This window comes from Macaca nemestrina, chromosome 2 (assembly GCF_043159975.1).
Source record: "Macaca nemestrina isolate mMacNem1 chromosome 2, mMacNem.hap1, whole genome shotgun sequence".
Lineage (NCBI taxonomy): Eukaryota > Metazoa > Chordata > Mammalia > Primates > Cercopithecidae > Macaca > Macaca nemestrina.
Window position 1 is genome coordinate 117201356 of NC_092126.1, and position 18136 is coordinate 117219491.

At 41.6% G+C, this 18136-nt stretch overlaps 1 protein-coding gene across 21 annotated transcripts in view; it reads left to right on the top strand.

Moving 5' to 3' along the window:
- LOC105480573 (calcium voltage-gated channel subunit alpha1 D) overlaps nt 1–18136 on the top strand; it is a 327130-nt gene that overhangs the window by 154073 nt on the left and 154921 nt on the right. For all 21 annotated transcript variants that reach the window (XM_011739659.2, XM_011739661.2, XM_011739655.2 and 18 more), the window contains 2 exons: nt 5624–5763; nt 14943–15085. In XM_011739659.2, coding sequence (XP_011737961.1) covers nt 5624–5763; nt 14943–15085 — 283 coding nt within the window. The remainder of the gene's footprint in view (nt 1–5623; nt 5764–14942; nt 15086–18136) is intronic.

Genomic DNA, 18136 nt, shown 5'->3' on the forward strand with positions numbered 1-18136 from the left:
AGTTTTTCATGTATCTGTTGGCTATTCGTGTGTCTTTTGAGAAATGTCCTTTCAGGCCCTTTGCCTGTTTTAAAATCAGGTTGTTTTCTTTCTATTGAGTTGTTTGAGTTCCTTATCTATTTTTGATATTAACCCTTTATCCGATGAATGGTTTAAAAATCTTTTCTCCCATTTCATAGGTTGTCTCTTTATTCTGAGGGTTTTCCCTTTGTCGTGTGTAAGCGTTTTAGTTCGATGCAGTCCCATTTGTTTATTGTTGCTTATGTTGCCTGTGCTTACAGACTCATATCTCAAAAATCTTTGCCCTAATGTCAAGAAGCATTTACTCTGTGTGTTTCTGTAGTACTTTCACTGTTTTAGGTCTTAATGTTTAAGTCTTTGATCTATTTTGAGCTGATTTTTGTATATGGGGTGAGATAAGGGTCTGATTTCATTCCTCTGCATATGGATGTCCAGTTTTACCATACTGGTTATTGAAGAGACTGTCCTTTCCCCACTCTGTGTTCTTGGCACCTCTGTCAAAGATCAGTTGACCATAAATGCCTGGATTTATTTCTTGGCTTTCTGTTAAAGAGGTAATTTTTTAAAATTTAAATTTCTATTGTGAATTAGGGCTGTGAAGAAGTATAATGGGCTTTGACAGCATGTAACAGCAGGCTCTAATTTTGTCTGGGAGGTCAGTAAAGGTTTTGCTGAGGAAATGTCATTTAAGCTGAGCCTTGAAGGGCAAGCAGAGCCTAGTCTAATGAGAAAGAGGGATGGGGAGACTTTTTCAGAAAGAAGGGAACAGGATGTGGAATGGTTCCACCGTGGCCCAGGGCCACAGCATGAATCAGTGGCTGAGCCAGGACTAGCAGAAATCAGATATATGGCTCCAGGCCCTGTGTTCCTTGCATTCAACCCCACTGGGTGTGTTTTTGGCCCTGTATCACAGAGCTCTATGCTCATTCATCTAAAGAGGGAAGTTCATGTCCATGGGGCAGGCACTCTCGGTGGGTAAAGCAGGGAGGGCAAAGACGTGGAGGTGGGAAGGCGGCTGGCATGTGTGGGAGGGAGCAGGTTGGCCCACGACTTGGAGTGAAGCACTCTGACAGAGGAGAGGTGGGAAAGTTGGAAGAGGAAGAGGAATCTAGGCAAGGATGAAAGGGTGAGGTCCTTAACCAAGGAGCTGCAGGTTGGGATAGCAGGGGAGGCCAGGTGAGATGTTGAGATCAGCTGTTGTCTCAGCAGTTTGAATCTCAGGCTTGTTCTAAAAAGGGTTTATGGTAACTTAGTATCATACGTATCCTGTGTGTGTTTTTTTAATACATATGCTAGGATCATAAAACCTCATGCTGTAATAGCCCCTACATGTCTAGATCTGTAGCTTTATTCCTTCCATTTTTTTTCTTGTCTGCTTTCTAGTAGCACTTATGAGTACCTTACATATGTCTGATGCTACAGTTAAAGACAGAGAGGGCCCCTTTCAATAGAGAATCCAGGACTGCAGGGCACAGAAGGGATGGAAGGTGTCAGTGGGAGACGGGGACTTCTGGTAGAGTGTAAGCCAGAAAGCCTTCCCAAAGCCTTGGGCCACGTGGGCGGAAGAGCAAAACTGAGAAGTGACTCTTACCTGGCTGCATCAAGCCTCCGTTCACCTTTTGACAGCAGCTTGGGAGCTCTGTGAGGACAGGGTTCTAGCTTTGCTGAGGAGGATGCAGGTGCTCAGGGATGGACAGATAGACTGATAGACAAGCATTCATACCACAGCGCTAATAAGAGGATTCTTGAAATAGGAGAGTACCAAGTCTAATGAAGGATTCTGGCATCTCCCACCTCTTGCTAGTTAAGTTTCTGTTTCTCAAGATTCTGTATAGCATTAACTGGTTTGGAGATTATTAACTAGTTTAGAGACTATTGGTTTAGAGCCTGTCCTGTGAAATTTCACTGTTTGAAGAAGATACATCAGGTTTTAGAATTAGAATCGAGCCTTTGTTTCTCTAGTGGCTTGAGTTTTGGCTGGGGTTGGTGGGGGTGGGGGGACTTCTGTCCATGTATAGGGTAGTTTCTGGACATTGTTTTCTAAAGGAAGGTTTGACTGGTCCTGCCCACTCAGGATCTCCTGCCAGGGAAAAGAAATCTCTGCTGGTGGGTGACTGAGTACCACAGGCGTGACTCTGCCTGGCACACAGAGGGGATGAGATGCAGGAATCATTTACTCTTTTCGTTTACCTGGGGAAGGGCTGTTAAGGTACAGCTCCTGCTCAGGCCTTTTATACCAGGGATGCCTCATTTCATGTCTGGTTCTAGAGGGCTCCTGCTGGCCCCTTCTTCCGCCATCCCAGTCTTTCTTCCTCTGTGCTTCCATCCATCGTGGCCACAGACCTCAGTGTCTTCTGTGTGTTACCTCTCACCCAGCTGCTTTGGCTGGGCCCACAGTCCTGCCTTGCCTGGTTAGGAACCTGTCTTTCTTGCTGGCTTCCTTTTCAAATTGTTAATTCAACATTCTTTTCTCAAATGAACAATCCTCTTGTAAAGCAAGTAATTATCCCACTTCTCCTGAACGACGTTTTGCAATATTTAAAAATAATACTTCGTTTGTTGAATGTGGAGGTATACCTGTTTCATAGGATTCCTTTTTAGTGGCAGGATTGAGGACCAGGATGACACTGGCTTCTAGATAAACTGGTCTGCCTGCTCTCCAGGCTGCGATTGTTCAGTTGGCATCATGGTAGAATCTCTGTAATAAAGAATTGTATTAAAGGAAGTTTGTATTTCTTATAAAGAATCCCATCAAATAATTCACTAAGGATTTTGGAAAGAGAAACCAAATTATTTAAAAAGCAGGGAGAGGGCAAAGGAGAAGGAAAAAGAACGTTTAACGATTCATTTATACTAATGGCCCTTGTGTTATTGTGGCAAAATTATTTCTAAATAAAAGTCAAAGAGGTAAAACCAGCTCTGTTTGGGAGGTGTACTGTCTGTTCTCTGCTTTGTTTTTCTGCTCTGAAGTATAGTGTGCTGTCTTGATGTAGGGATGTAACTGCTATGAATATTGATGGCAGCAAAAGCTTTTTTTTCCTGTCTGGCCTAGTAAATAAAGCAGCAAGGATAAAAAGGGATGAATTGTAAAATCAGTGTGCTGTTTTTAGCTTCTCTGGTTCCCTTAGAACTCTTAAGTCTCAAACATATTGACAGTCTGCATTTGGTGGTCAGGGTCTGATGTGAGCACAGTGGGTTGGCATTTTCAGGGATTTTTGCCTCTGGTTAAAGTAACAGAGTTCCTTTTTCTTTGAGCTTTCAGAGTTAATGTTATGGCTTCATTGAGGCCTTCCTGTATCTTTCCCTCTATCCAGTGGCAACGCTGGTGCCTGCTTAGAATACCAGTGGCATGAGTGTGCGATCATTCCTCCAACAGCCACGCCTCGCATGCCTCCCGAGCGAGCACTCCCTTGGGGGATATGGCAGGGAACGGGGCAATGGGGAATCTGGACAGTAAGCAAGGAAGGGCATCCTTGTAGCTCTGAGCGTAGCATCTCATGTAACTGTATGAAGGGCATGGGGGAAGAAGGCACGGGGGCATGGAATGAGCCTGGCTGAGAACAGGACTGGTCTGAAGGTCTAGAGGGGGCATGAGTATAGAGGTTGGAGATGAGCTAGGCTTTCTAAATTAAATTATAAACACACTGATGCTGGCTAACTCTCAAAACACACACACACACAATTCGTTCACTAGACTGTTGTAATGGTGTTCTGAGGAGCAAAGGGAGCTCTGGAGGGCAAGTGTTTAGAAATGACAGGAATCACAACAGCCCTGTCCTTGAGAGGAAGCCCTGTTATATGACCAGTGAAGAGTGGAGAATGGGGGCAAAGGCTGGGATGCATGGCCATGGCTGCATGGTCCCCCTGGTGGTCAAGAGGGAGGATACCTGTGGCACGACAAAGGGAAGTTCTGCCTGGCACGGCCGGTGACAGAGGGGCAGCCATTCTGGCAGCAGACAGCCAGAGCCCAGGGGCGACACAGGCGAGGCTCCCATTTAAATGCACAAGGGTGCTGGGGATACTGCAAGCAAACATTTAACAGGTGACAGTTCCTCAAAGGGTCAGGCTTATGGGAATCATCCTAAATTTCGTGTTTTTAAAAATGTTTCTGAATAAAAAGTGTTCTCTTCAGAAACGTAAAATTTCTTTAAAAATACACATTTGCCTATTGCATAAAAGTAAGTCTGTAATAGTGATAACATATAACACAGCAAAGTGCTTTTTTCCCTCCCGGAATCAGTTGTGAAAAGGAGGGGTTGGCCTGATCGGAGGGCTGAAGATCTAGAATCTCTCTCGTCAGTTACTACTTTTGTGACTCTTGAGAAATTCTCTGTGTCTACATTCAAAACTTCCCCCTCCTCACACCTTCCCCCACACCAACAGAATAAATGACAGGTACCATGGTGGGGACATTTTTCTGGCTCCTGGTACGGTGCCTGTCATTTAGAAGTGGTGTTCATGTAAGTGTTTCCTGAGCCTAATTTATTTTGACCTCTTGCACTAGGCATTTTAATGAGTGAATTTCATGACCTCCGTTTCTCTAAGGTATTGGTAACTTTTCAGGTCCCACTCATAGTAGTGTAGGACTCTGTAGTTCATATTGAAAAGTTACAGTTGCTGATGATACTTTGTTATTTAAATAGCTTCATACGGGGAATGCTTCTTGTAAAGTTAATTGCCCACATCTCTGTCGGTCCATGTTTCTATTGAAACTGAAGCTGCATAAAGAAAACATTTATAAAAGAGGAAAGACTCAAAGTTTTTAGACTTGCTGATTGATATATTTTCCACAGCTCATGGAGTTGCATGGGTTGGAACTGGAAAGGTTCTAAGAGTCATTTAGCCCATGAGCGGCACCTGTGAGGTCTGTGGCAGTCAGATGGGCATGGCTGCTGGGGCGGATACAAGAGAAAAGGTCAGAGGCTCTGCCTAGGTTTCCTGGGAAAGGGCATGGTGACCTGTCACAAGTTCAGCCAGGAGAGGCGGCATGCCAACAAGCAGGCAGGGTGTTTGCCATCCTGAATTCACTTCCCTTATTGTGCGGATGCAGAAACTTATGCCCAGAGGAGGGGAAGGACTTGCTCAGGGTCACCTTGCTACTCAGTGACAAAGCTGACTCTGACTTCGAACTCAGACATAAACCCAAGAAGAAGAGAGGGTCAAAACAGATGCATCTTCATTTCTTCCGGAGGATGAATTTCTTCTGTTCAAAGCCACCATTGGAATCTTTGTTGTGCCCTTGTGCTTTTCTGGGCCTGATTTGGCAACCTCAGGAGGAGAGCATGCTGCGTTTTGCAAATGTGTGCAAATAACAAACATGCCTGTTATGTCCTAAGCAGACTCATCACACATGCATTGGGGCAGGTGGCAAAATGCAGTCATGCAGCCTGGAATGAAAAGTGTTGCACATGTAGTTGCTTATGAGAAATTCAGTGTTAGAATGTAAATGCCTTCCTGGCCCAGGGGCAGTATAATTGTTCCATTTCTCATAATAAAATGCTTATATGTCTAAGATGTTGATTCTAATCTCTCTTCCTTTTTCTGTCTCCTCTTCCTCCCCTGCCCCTACTTTTCTGGTATGTTTCTTTGTTTTTCTTCACAGGAAAAAGTAGAATATGCCTTCCTGATTATTTTTACAGTCGAGACATTTTTGAAGATTATAGCGTATGGATTATTGCTACATCCTAATGCTTATGTTAGGAATGGATGGAATTTACTGGATTTTGTTATAGTAATAGTAGGGTAAGTCCCTTTTACTTTGGGGAAATGTTGATTTGGAAAATGGAAAATGGGAGATGGAGGTTGGGGGGAATGGTAACAAAACGGTAACATTTTTAGGGAATGTTGTTGCTCTTTTATGCCAGCTGTTGCACCAGAACCTCTCAGGAGTTCTTTTAACGCTGATGATGCTGCTGTCAATCTCTGGGCAGAGACTAGTTTGAAATTCTCTCGTTGTTACTCCCCTTTTTAGTAACATGTTATAGATGGGAGTGTAAGCTCCTAATGTGAAAAGCTTTACCTAACAGGGTCTTGGATCTCCAGAAATAGACCAATCCTGTTGGTGATTAGAGTCAAGTGAGTAGAGCTTTTAATACTTAGTGCCAATGTTAAGTTAAAAAAAGTAAAAAGTAATAAAACCTTCATAGCAGTGAGGTACTCTGCTATTTAACATCCCTTGAGCAAAGCTATTAATTTTCTCTCTTCCTATTTTTTTTTTTTTTGCTGACTTGTGGGAGAAACTCTGGCATACTACAATTCCATTTTAAATAACGAAACAAGTGTCTGGATAATGTCATGTATCTGGCATAAAATGAAATAAGCTAGAAAATGCAGAGAAGCAGGTGTTCCACCAAAATCCTGTTGCAGGAAGAAGACATCAGTAGTTTTAGTTAAAGGAGAATGTTAAAATAAAAAATAGTGGCCTGTGTTATTTTAGTCCTTCCACACCTGGAAATGCTGCCAGGAAGAGAAAAATGAATCCACGTTACAGGAATGCTGGGTCTTTGGACCAAATACCCATGTAGGAAGATAAGATATATCCTTTTTCCCAGTCTTAGTTATGCTAGCTGTAAAGTGAGTTGCTCCTAAAATTATGTTTTTGTAAAGAGAGGTTTTTAAATAGCCTCTCTGTTTTCATCTTCATGACTTCAGTGAACTGCTTTTTACAGTTGAGCAAGGTGATTTTTCTTGTGGATTATCCTTTTATCATGAATCTTTTGCCTTTTCATTGGAAACGAAATCTGCTGGGTATTGGGAGAGTGGAATTGGTTGTGGGCCTTCCTAGGTCCTTTCAACCTAGGAAGTTAATATGAGATCCTGATTGCCCGATGGGACAGTTAGACTTGTGGGAAACAAGTTAGCTTTTGCAAAACCCCCACAGCACATTGGCATTTAAGGCATCATTGCAAAAGAAGTGCACCAAAATGAACAGGTGGCAGATATGTGCCATACTTTTCTGTATTTGGTGGACTCTGTCAAGGAATGGCAGGCGGGAGCCTTGCAGGTATGTTGGTTCTGGGATAATCTGGCTGTGCCTCTTCTGCCACTGGAGTTTTCGTTCAGCTGGGAATGGAGATGCTTAGCCCCATTTCTTTCATCACCATGCTATGATCACCTCAGATTTCTGCCTGGAGACATTTTTCACACTACAGCACAGCAAAAGGACAGGGAACCAAGTGGAGCATGGTGGTCTTATTGAGTTAAGGAGACAGAGACGAGAGTTTGGGGAGGCAGAATATGGGAAGGGAGGGAGCTGTTTAGAGAAAGAGCTTCATAAATATGCCTTAGAGTCCTCTTCAGTTTTGGCTGAGGGCTAAGCTACACCTACACGGAGTTATGAGTCCATGAGGCCAGGAAAGACCACTACTAGGGAAAAGAGAAAGATCAGGGAGCTGTAAAATGAATAATAACCAGGGCTTACAAAGGACTAGAAGGCGTTCAAATTCTGACTAATTAGGGTGGAAAGACCTCATTGAACACCCTGGACTGTCAGTAGAGACCCCACAGGGCCATTAGTAGTGGTGCTAAACTGGTTCTAGAGCAGGGGCTGGCAAACTGTGGCCAATGGGCCAACTCCTAGCCCATCTAGCCTGCCACCTATTTTTATAAATAAAGTTTTATTGTAACATGGGCACGCTCATCTGTTTACATAGTTCAGTTTGAGTAGTTTAGGTCCACAAAACCTAAGATATTTAAATATTTACTATCTGGCCTTTTACAGAAAAAGTTTGCCAATCGCTACTCTAGAGTACAGAGACTACCTGAAACCCTTGCTTACAATGTTTGAAAAGAAGTCTGAAAAGAAGCAAACTAGGCCGGGCATGGTGGCTTATGCCTGTAATCCCAGCACCTTGGGAGGCCGAGGTGGGTGGATCACCTGAGGTCAGGAGTTCAAGACCAGCCGTGACCAGCATGGTGAAACCCCATCTCTACTAAAAATGCAAAAATTATCTGGGTATGGTGGTGCCTGCCTGTAATCCCAGCTACATGGGAGGCTGAAGCAGGAGAATTGCCTAAACCTGGGAGGCAGAGGTTGCAGTGAGCCAAAATCGTGCCACTGCACTCCAACCTGGGTGGCAGAGTGAGACTCTGTTTCAGAAAAAAAGAAAAGGAAACTGATATGCTAACTGAACTGCCTGCCAGAAGACAACTCAACATTGTTTAAAGGAAGACAACAAAATCCAGACACGGAACATATGAAGGAATGTAACCCATAACCAGGAGGAAACTCCATCAGTAGAAACAGATCCTGAAATGACAGAGGTGATGGAATTAGAGAAGGACTTCACAAAACTGTAAAAACTACTATTATACATATATTTATGGACTTAAAGGGATACATGATTATAGTAAGGAAATATGGGACAATATTTAAAAAATTGAACTTTAAGAGATGAAAAATATATCCAAAATGAAAAATTCTCTGGATTAGCTTAACCTCAGCTTAGACACTAGAGAAGGAAAAATATCAGGGAATTTGAACATATAGCAATAACATGAAGAATAATGATTGAGAAGAAAATGAATACCACCTCTGTGACCTGTGGGGGAATATCAAGTGGTCTAACGTGTATATTTGGGGTCTCAGAAGGAGAGGAGAGAAGAGACAGAAAAAATATTTGAAGAAACGGCTCCAGATTTTCCAAATGTGATGAAAAACTAAACTCACAAGAAGCTCAGCAAACCCTGAGCAAAATAAACATGAAGAAAGCCACATCAAGGCACATCATAATTGTAATCAAATTGTTAAAAACTGAAGATAAGGAGAAAACCTTAAAACAGAGAAAAAAGTGTCAGACTATTTGTCCACAGCTGTGCAAGCCAAGACAATAGAGAGGCATCTTTAAAGTACTGGGGGAAAATGTCAGCCTAGGATTCTCACTCAGTAAAATGTCTTTCAGAGTTTAAGTCAAAATAAAAACTTTTTCAGACATGCCAGAGTTTCAGAATTAATGACTAATAGACCTGTACCTCAATCAGTGTTAAAGACAGTTCCTCAGGGCTGGAGGAAAATGACACGAGGTAGAAAAGTGGATCTACAGAGAAAGAATGAAGAGTGCCAGAAAGGGTGAATATGTGGGTACATACACAGACATTTTCCCCCTCATTTAAAAGTTTCTTTAAAGGTAATTATTTAAAGCAAAAATAATAACAATGTATTGTAGTGCCTATATCTTCTACAGAAATAAAGTACATGACAATGGTAGCATGAAGGACAGGAACAGGGAAATAGCCATATGGTCTTGTCATATACTTATACAGTAGTTGGAATGATTAAATGTTATCTGAAGATAGACTGTAATACCTTCAAGATGTATATTGTAAACCCTAGAATATGGATTGGCAAACTACAACCTATAGACCAAATCTAGTTTGAGCCTTTTTTCCCCCACCATTGACAAAGTATTTTATTGGCTGCCTGCTTTGGCAAAAAAGTTTCATTGTAATTTAGCCACATTCAGTCATGTCTATGGCTATTTGGTGTTATAATGGCAAAGTTGAGTAGTTGTGACAAACCCTATGGCCTGCAGATTCTAAAATATTTACTATTTGGCACTTTATAGAAAATATTTATTGACACTTGCCTTAGAGAAGCCACTAAAAAAAAAAAAAAAAAAAAATCCCAGGTATATCTAAGAAGCCTATAGTAGAGATTAAATGGAATTTTTAAAAACCCTCAATCCAAAACAGGCAGGGAAGAAGAAAAAAGGAACAAAGGACAGGACAAATAGAAAACAAATGGCAAGTTGCTAGATTTAAACCTAGGTAAACCTAGATTTAAACCTTATTAAAATCATTATCACAAAGAAAGGATAACGGCCTTTGTGTCCATGTGCTCTCATCATTTAGCTCCCACTTGTAAGTGAGAACATGTGGTATTTGTTTTTTTGTTCCAGTATTAGTTTGCTAAGGATAATGGCTTCCAGCTCCATCCATGTGCCCACAAAAGAAATGATCTTGTTCTTTTTTATGACAGCATAGTATTCCTTGGTGTAGTTGTTCACATTTTCCTTATCCAGTCTGTATTGATGGGCATGTAGGTTGATTCCATGTCTTTGCTATTGTGAATAGTGCCACAGTGAACATTCACATGCATGTGTCTTTATGGTAGAATGGTTTATTTTTCTCTGAGTATATACCAAGTAATGGGATTTCTGGGTCAAATGGTAGTTCTGTTGTTAGCTCTTTGAGGAATTGCCACACTGCTTTCCACAATGGTTGGACTACTCCCACCAACAGTGTATAAGCATTCCTTTTCCCCTGCAACCTCGCCAGCATCTGTTATTTTCTGACTTTTTAAGAGTAGCCATTTTAACTGGTGTGAAATGGTATCTCGTTGTGGTTTTGATTTGCACTTATCTGACAATCAGTAATACGGAACTTTTTTCATATAGTTTCATAAAGCTTCTTGACCACATGTATGTCTTTTGAATAATATCTCTTTGTGTCCTTTGCTGACTTTTTAATGGGAGTTTCCTTTTTTCTTGTGAAGTTGTTTGAGTTCCTTATAGATGTTGGGATATCAGACCTTTGTCAGATGCATAATTTGCCAATTTTTTTTCTCATTCTGTAGGTTGTCTCTTTACCCTGTTTCTTTTGTTGTGCAGAAGCTCTTAAGTTTAATTAGGCCCCATATGTCAGTTTTTGCTTTTGTTGTGATTGCTTTTGGCATCTTCGTCATGAAATCCTTGCCCATTCCTATGTCCAGAATGGTATTGCCTAAGTTGTCTTCCAGGGTTTTTTATAGTTTTGGGTTTTACATTTAAGTCTTTAATCCATCTGAGTTGATTTTTGTATATATAAGAAAGAGGTCCAGTTTCAGTCTTGTGCATATGGCTTGCCAGTTATCCCAGCATGTTTTATTGAATGGGGAGTCCTTTCCCCATTGCTTTTTTTTCGTCCCCTTTGTCGAAGATCAGATGGTTGTAGGTGTGTGACCTTATTTCTGGGCTCTCTACTATGTTCTGCTGGTCTGTGTGTCTGTTTTTGTATGAGCACCATTTGTTCTGGTTACTGTAGCCCTGTAGTATAATTTGAAGTTGGGTAATGTGACCCTTCTAACTTTGTTGTTTTGTTTAGGATTGCCTTGGCCATCCAGGCTCCTTTTTTGTTCCATATGAATTTTAAAATTGTTTTTTTCTAGTTATGTGAATAATGTCATTGGTAGTTTGATAGGAATAGCATTGAATCTGTAAGTTGTTTTGGGCAGTATGACTAATTAACTGATACTGAGTCTTCCTATTTGTGAACATGGTGTGTTTTTCCATTTGTTTGTGTCATCTCTGATTTCTTTGAGCAGTGTAAAACCATGAAATTTCTCGTAGAAAATATTGGAAAAAATCTTTATGACCTCAGCGTAGGCAGAGATTTCTCAGGTTACAAAAAGCTCCAGTCATGAAAGAGTAATTGAAAATATTGACTTTATCAAAATTTAAAACTTTTCTTCAAAAGACAGTGTGAAGACAATGAAAAAGCAAGGCACAGATTGGGAAAATATTCACAATACATACATCTGACAAAACACTTGTATTCAGAATATATAAAGAACTCTTACAACCCAATAGTAAGAAGACAACCCAATAAGCAAGTAGGTAAAAGATTTGAACAGATCTTCACAAAAGAAGATACGTGGATCGTCAACAAACATCTGAAAAGATGCTCAACATTGTTAGTAATTAGAGAAATGCAAATTAAAACTACAGTGACAGTACTGCATACCCACTAGTATTACTAAATGTAAAAAGACTGAAAATACCAAGTCTTAACCAAAATATGGAACAACTGGAACTCTCATACACCACTTGTAGAAATGGAAAATGGTATAATTACTTTGGAAAAAATGCACCCGTTTCTTACAGTGTTAAACATAGACTTACCATATGACCATATTACCAGTTCTACTCTTAGGTATTTATCCAAGAAAAATGAAAACACCTGTCCACAAAAAAACTTTATTCATAATAGAGAAAAACTGGAAACAACTCATATATCCCTCAACGGGTGAATGGATAAACTCGTGGTGTATTTATATAGTGGGATATTATGGAACAACAAAAAGAAATGAACTGCTGATAAAATAACGCAGATGAGTGTCAAAAACATTATGCTGAGCAAAAGATGAGGAGCCAGGACAACATACTATGTGATTCCATTTATATGGGTTCTAGAAAAAAAAAAAAACTCTAGCAATAAACGGCCAATCACTGGATACTCAAGGCTGAGCTTCGAGGGAAGCTCTGCACGAGGCTGTGCAGGGGGCACAAGAGAATCATTTGAAATGTTGAAATCTTCTCTATCTTGATCATGGTGTTTATTACTTAGGCTTATGCATTTTTCAAAACTCATCATACACTTTAAATAAGTGTGTTTTATTATAGATAAATTAAACTGCAATATAAAGTGATTTAAAAAGCAAAAAAAAATCTAGGAAACTGAAGCAGAACTGGACTCTTAGAAAAACTTCAGAACATCAGATTATTTTTTATCTAAAATATGCACGAAACTGGAGTCAAAGAGCGGAAGAAAGGTTTTAAAAAAGAAAAAGAAGAATTATGATGTCTTCATTTGAATCAAATTCCTACTCACTAAAGTTTCCAACTGCAGTCTGTATCTCAATCCAATGGATTTTCCATTCCAAGTCAACAGTGACCTATTGCTTTTGTCAAGATTCCCAATAACCAAGACGTTAAGAAAGTAATTGATATTTCTAAAATGTTAACTGTTAATGTGACCACAAGAGGACTCAGTGTGTCTGCCAGAGCTGAAGTTATTCCTTTAGAGAAGAGTTTGATCTAAGCCAGCTTTTGTCCCATGCCTCTAAATTTTCAATAAAGATATATTTCAAGCATTCAGGCTCTGTTGCTTAAGCTTTTTTAAGAACATGACTTCTCATTCTGGTGCTTCTGACTTTAGTCAGTTCAGACAGCTTCTTGTTTTTTTCTCCCACCTTGGGGTAAACTTTTAGTAATAATCTAGAGTCAGTTACTCCTTTCTCATCCTGTCCTTATCTCTTCGGGCCCATGGTACTTTTTTGGAGAGGCGTGGTGGTGAGGAACAGAATCACGGAATAGTAGAGTGGAAACGTCATTCTCTGAGTCGTTAAATCCAGTTTTGTCATTTTACAGAGAGGAGAACTGAGGCCCAGAGGAGGAGAGGGACTTCCCTAATATCTCATAACTCTTAGGAATGGAAACCAGCCCTGGCCCCTTGCAGCCCTGCACTGCCTGGGAACACAGCCTGCTTCTCTCTCTGACTTGGGCTCTTTGGTAATAAGAGAGAGACATTTTTCATGTGTTTTCAAGGACATTGCTGAAGAACAAGGAATAAAGGGACCGTGAAGTAGATGTTGCAAAACATGGATACTTGAAAGCAGTCTTCAGTCACTACCTGCATAAATTACTTTGCTAACCCTTTGGGATGAAAATTCCTGTGGCTTGCACATTGCAGAAGAGTTTGAGGTTTTCTTTCTTTCTTTTTCTTTGTTTTTTCTGAAGCTATGAATTTGTTTTGGAGGAGAGACTTTTCACTTTAGCCTTGCTGCAGGGATTTACAGTAATTTTGTAAAAACCATGCTGAAGAGAGAGAAGCCTGTCATAAATCTGATCTGTTTCCTCAGTCATAACTAGGGAGAGCTCACCATCTGAAGCTTTGTAGAGGTAGAGACCGGGTTTGTTGCTAATTGATATACTGTTACTAAAACAAAGGATTGATCTGTCAATGCCTCGGAACTACACAACTATACCCAGTCAGGGCTGCCATCAGACCACCCTATGTTTTATGGACTTAGTGGCTTGGCAGCCCAGAGACATGCCAGTGGGGGCAGTTTCTGCTTTGTCTGCTCATTAAACTCTGGAGACCTTTTCTTTGTTGCTGGGCCAGTCATTCCCACAATCTGATTGGCCAGAGTTGATGCTGTCTGAAATGGGCAAATTTTATACTTACTCTGAAAAACGAGCAATAATTCCAAAGAATATTTATTTAAAAGAGGAAAAGTAACTGTTAAATGAGCAGATTGCCTGAAAAGAGCTTTATCCGAACCTTCTAAGACTAGGACAAAATTTATTGTGGCTGCCAGGTACAGTATTATTCACATTTCAAAAGAGAGAATGATGATATCAATACCTTACCTTAGATAACTGCCTTTAGCCTTTGCACAGCTCCTTAGTATCTGCGATTTACATCCTCCAAATATCCCTATGAAGGTGAAGGTTGGGGTGTGTGTGTTAGTGACTACATTGACTACGTATGACATATTAAGATGTGAGACTTTGAAGTCATGCATTGATTGATTCATCAGATATTTTTGGAGTACTTCCTATGTGTCAGATACTGTAATAGGCTCTAGACTAGAATAGACCACATACACAAATGAGCAGAGCAGACCAAAACTCCTTGCTGTTACAGAACCTACGTTCTAGAGGGGTCCACAGGCCTGCCTTTACATGTGTTGCTGCTGGTTGTGTGACCTTGGACAAGCTACTTATTCCTATTGAGTTTGTTTTCTCATGTGTAACATGGTGTTCTTAATTCCTACTGCGGAACATTTTGTGAGAATTAATGCGACAATGTATGTGCAGTGCTCATGAATGGTAGCCACCAACACGACTGTGGTCATTGCAGTTTGCAGCAGTTCCACTTGTCATCATTGGGTTCCCAGGGAGTCCCCTCTTCTTTGGGAACAGACTTGCTCTCTGCTGCTCCATTGCGATAAAACCAGATGAGGTTAATCCCTGTCCCAGTCATTCTGGAGTTGGAGTCATCTGTATTCCAATTCCACAGCCCAGTTCTCGTCTTTGTCTTCCTTTGATTTAAGCAGCAGCCATACAGAATTAGCCCTTGTTCAGAAATAACACGGTTATCATCCTGTTTCGCTTCCCTGGGGTGACAGACTCTAACGTTTCTTTCTCTTTCTCTTCTTTCAGATTGTTTAGTGTAATTTTGGAACAATTAACCAAAGAAACAGAAGGCGGGAACCACTCTAGCGGCAAGTCTGGAGGCTTTGATGTCAAAGCCCTCCGTGCCTTTCGAGTGTTGCGACCACTTCGACTAGTGTCAGGAGTGCCCAGTAAGCACTTATTGTTTCCTAGAGTCAGGAGTGTGCTGGTTTTTCCTTCCAGGTGGGTCTCAGAATCATTGACTGGTGCTTCGAGGTGAGTTGCTCTGTGCCAGCCAGGGGTCAGCGGACGACTGTGGCCTCCTTCACAGTTGACAGGACACTCTGGCTTGCACTGTCACGTTGGATCCCTCTGACAGCCCCGAGAGGGGGACAGGTGGCAGTTATTGTCATTCTGATTTTGTGGACGAGAGAATGTTCTCTTGCAGAAAGACAAGGCATTGAGGTGAGACCTTGGGTTCAGGCCTTTAATTCCGGTCTATTTTTCCTCTCTGGTGACATGCTGCCATCCACTCCTCCACTCCCAGGCTTGCCCCTCTGAAAGTAGTGTGTTTGTGGATGAGGGTGTTGGAGGACTCAGCTGCCTGCCTTTTTTTTTTTTTTCCCCAAGTGGGGAGCACCAGAGGGATGGACTCCTGGAAACTGTGATTGGCTCCTCTACTCTCAGGACGGTGCTACCCAGCTCTGGGGGAAAGGATGAACGCTTCAGCTGGGTACAGGGCACAGGAGCACATGCCTTGAAGGCTGTTGTGAGAACAGAATGAGATAATGGAGGGAGAGCCCCTAACGGATGTCTGGAGCACAGAGGCTCTCAGTGAGTGAGAGAGAGAGTTTTAGCCACTAGGCCCTACCATACCGCTCAGTGCCAGTCCCCACTGGGCTTCTGGCTCCAGGCCTCCAGGCCAGGTTAAATCATACCTGAGTTGGAACAGATGCCCTGTCTGTGCCCTGGCCAACGGCTGCAGCCTCTTATCCTTCCATAAGGCGTTTGGGGTTGCCTCACTGGGCTCTGCCCCTGACAGGACTCCTGTGTTGGGCACTTCCATGGGTAGAAGTCCTAACACCTTTCTGAGGGCTGGTGCCTCTGAGCAGGAATACGGGATTGCAGGGTGTGCCTGTTTTTCACAACTCATAAAGCCATCAGAAGAACACAGATCACATTTTTTGCCTCTCCAGAAGTTCTTCATGAAGTTTTTATTAAATTTGTTGGCACTTAAAATGCACCAAAAATCCTCTGGAAAAAAAAATTTCCAAATTTAACATTTTAAAATGTAGGAAGTAGTGTTTTATGTGTACTTGTTTTTCCAGATGGTTCTTATTTTCATTGAAAAAGATCAGCACAAGTCAAAACCACAGAACTGTGTGGAATCAATTGAGAAAAACAGAAATACCTTGGAAATGACTGGCTCTGTTAAGTGTAACACGATTAAATGAGAAGTTCAGTGAGCAAACATGTTCTTCCAGATTTAGTTGTTATAGCTTAATCTAATTTCAAAGTAACCACGACAACTTTTTCCCCCAAAGAGCAAATAACAGGACAGCCTGTCTATGGTACGTGTTGCATGCAGACTTTACGGGCTGCGGCTGTGCGCGTGTGTGCGTGCGAGCCTCTAGCCAGTGAAAAATCCAAGAACTCACATAGCGTTGTGTTTGCTTCCTTGGCTAATGAGATATTTACTAATCAACTAGTGCAGTGCTCCTAGATATTCTTGAGAATTCGTTTTAAACTGTATTTCTTCCTTTCACCAACAGACATCGCTGTTTGAAATTTGATAGGGAGATTTGTATTTAACTCTCCTGCAGGTCAGCGGGGAAAAGTGTGAGTCTGAGTCTTGTATGAGGACTTTTGAGCTTATATTTTTAACCATCTAGGTAGGGAACATCCCAGTCTCTCATCAAACTCAAACAGGCTTTTGAAGGAAGGGATCAGAGGTTGTCGGATGTGCTGTTTCTAATGCTGGTTGGCAGCCGTGGCCTGCTGATTACTTCTCTAGTACCCGAAGTTGTTAAAAATGTCTAGGAATGTTTGACTGTTTACACTTATCTTGGAATTGTTTAGTCCCTGCGAAAGAAAATCCAGACTGTTCTGTAAGACATAATTTTGTGTGCATGTGTGTATGGAAATATATATTCATTCAGTGAAACATAAATTTATTTCACAAGGTGGTGAATCAGGCATTTGTGGAGTTCTTAACCACCCACATTAAGAGACTGAGGGAGAATGGGCGGGAACCCAGAGCCTGCCCTGGAGACCAGGCCTCCTGACCCCTGTGTTGACGTCCCCCATTCTCTCCACGGCAACCTCAGCACTACGGTGCTGCTCGCTGTTTAACTTCTTCCCTTCTCTTTCCCTGTCCTTCTGTGTTGGACAGGGAAACATTTATCAAAGTTCAAGACTATCAAAGTGGAAAAGACTCCTAAAGATCATCTGGTCTACCTGCATCTTTTAGACAGGAAACTGAGGTCTGTTGGAGGTCGTGACTTGTGTAAGTTCTCACAGCTAGTGAGTAGCCAGACAGAACCAGACTCACGATCTCCACATTCCTGACCCGGTGTTCTTCCCACTCCTGCCTCCTTCACTAGAGTCCCTTGAGATCCACTGAGATCTACCATACGTGTTGAGTATGTACAAAGGAGCTGAATGCAATAAAGTATACATGTTCACAGTCGGATACAACTTTATCATCTCCTAAAATGTGACCAATCTGAAATACAGTAGTTACTCTAAATGTAAAAAATATTCGCAAAGCTTACTGCCATGGAATTTAGAAGAGCTGACGGCTGGGGGTTGATTTTGCATGGCCCACTGGTGTCTCAAGAAAACCAAAACAACAATAGAAACCTGGCCATGGGCATTGGAACGGGTGTTGTCGTTTCCCTTCCATGTGTTCTCTGTAGGAGGAAAAACATATTGAAAATCATCCTAATTGATCATTTTTGAAAAAACCATGTGGACATTTACATATCCAAAGGTGTAGCACCCAGGGTTTTAGTTGTAATAGAGGTTGTAGCAAGTCAGGGTCGTGCTGAGTCTGAAATCCTCTTACTGCTTTTCCCTCACCATCCTGTCCTCTGCCTCCTCCTGTGCTGCTTATCACGGTAAAGGTTTGTCATTATTGCTAAGTCTTCTCTTTGCTTGCTGTATTCTGGTTTCTGATGTAAGCATCTCAGCTTCTTGCATTCTTTTTTTCCTGAATATGTATTGGGAAAGTGAGGTGATAG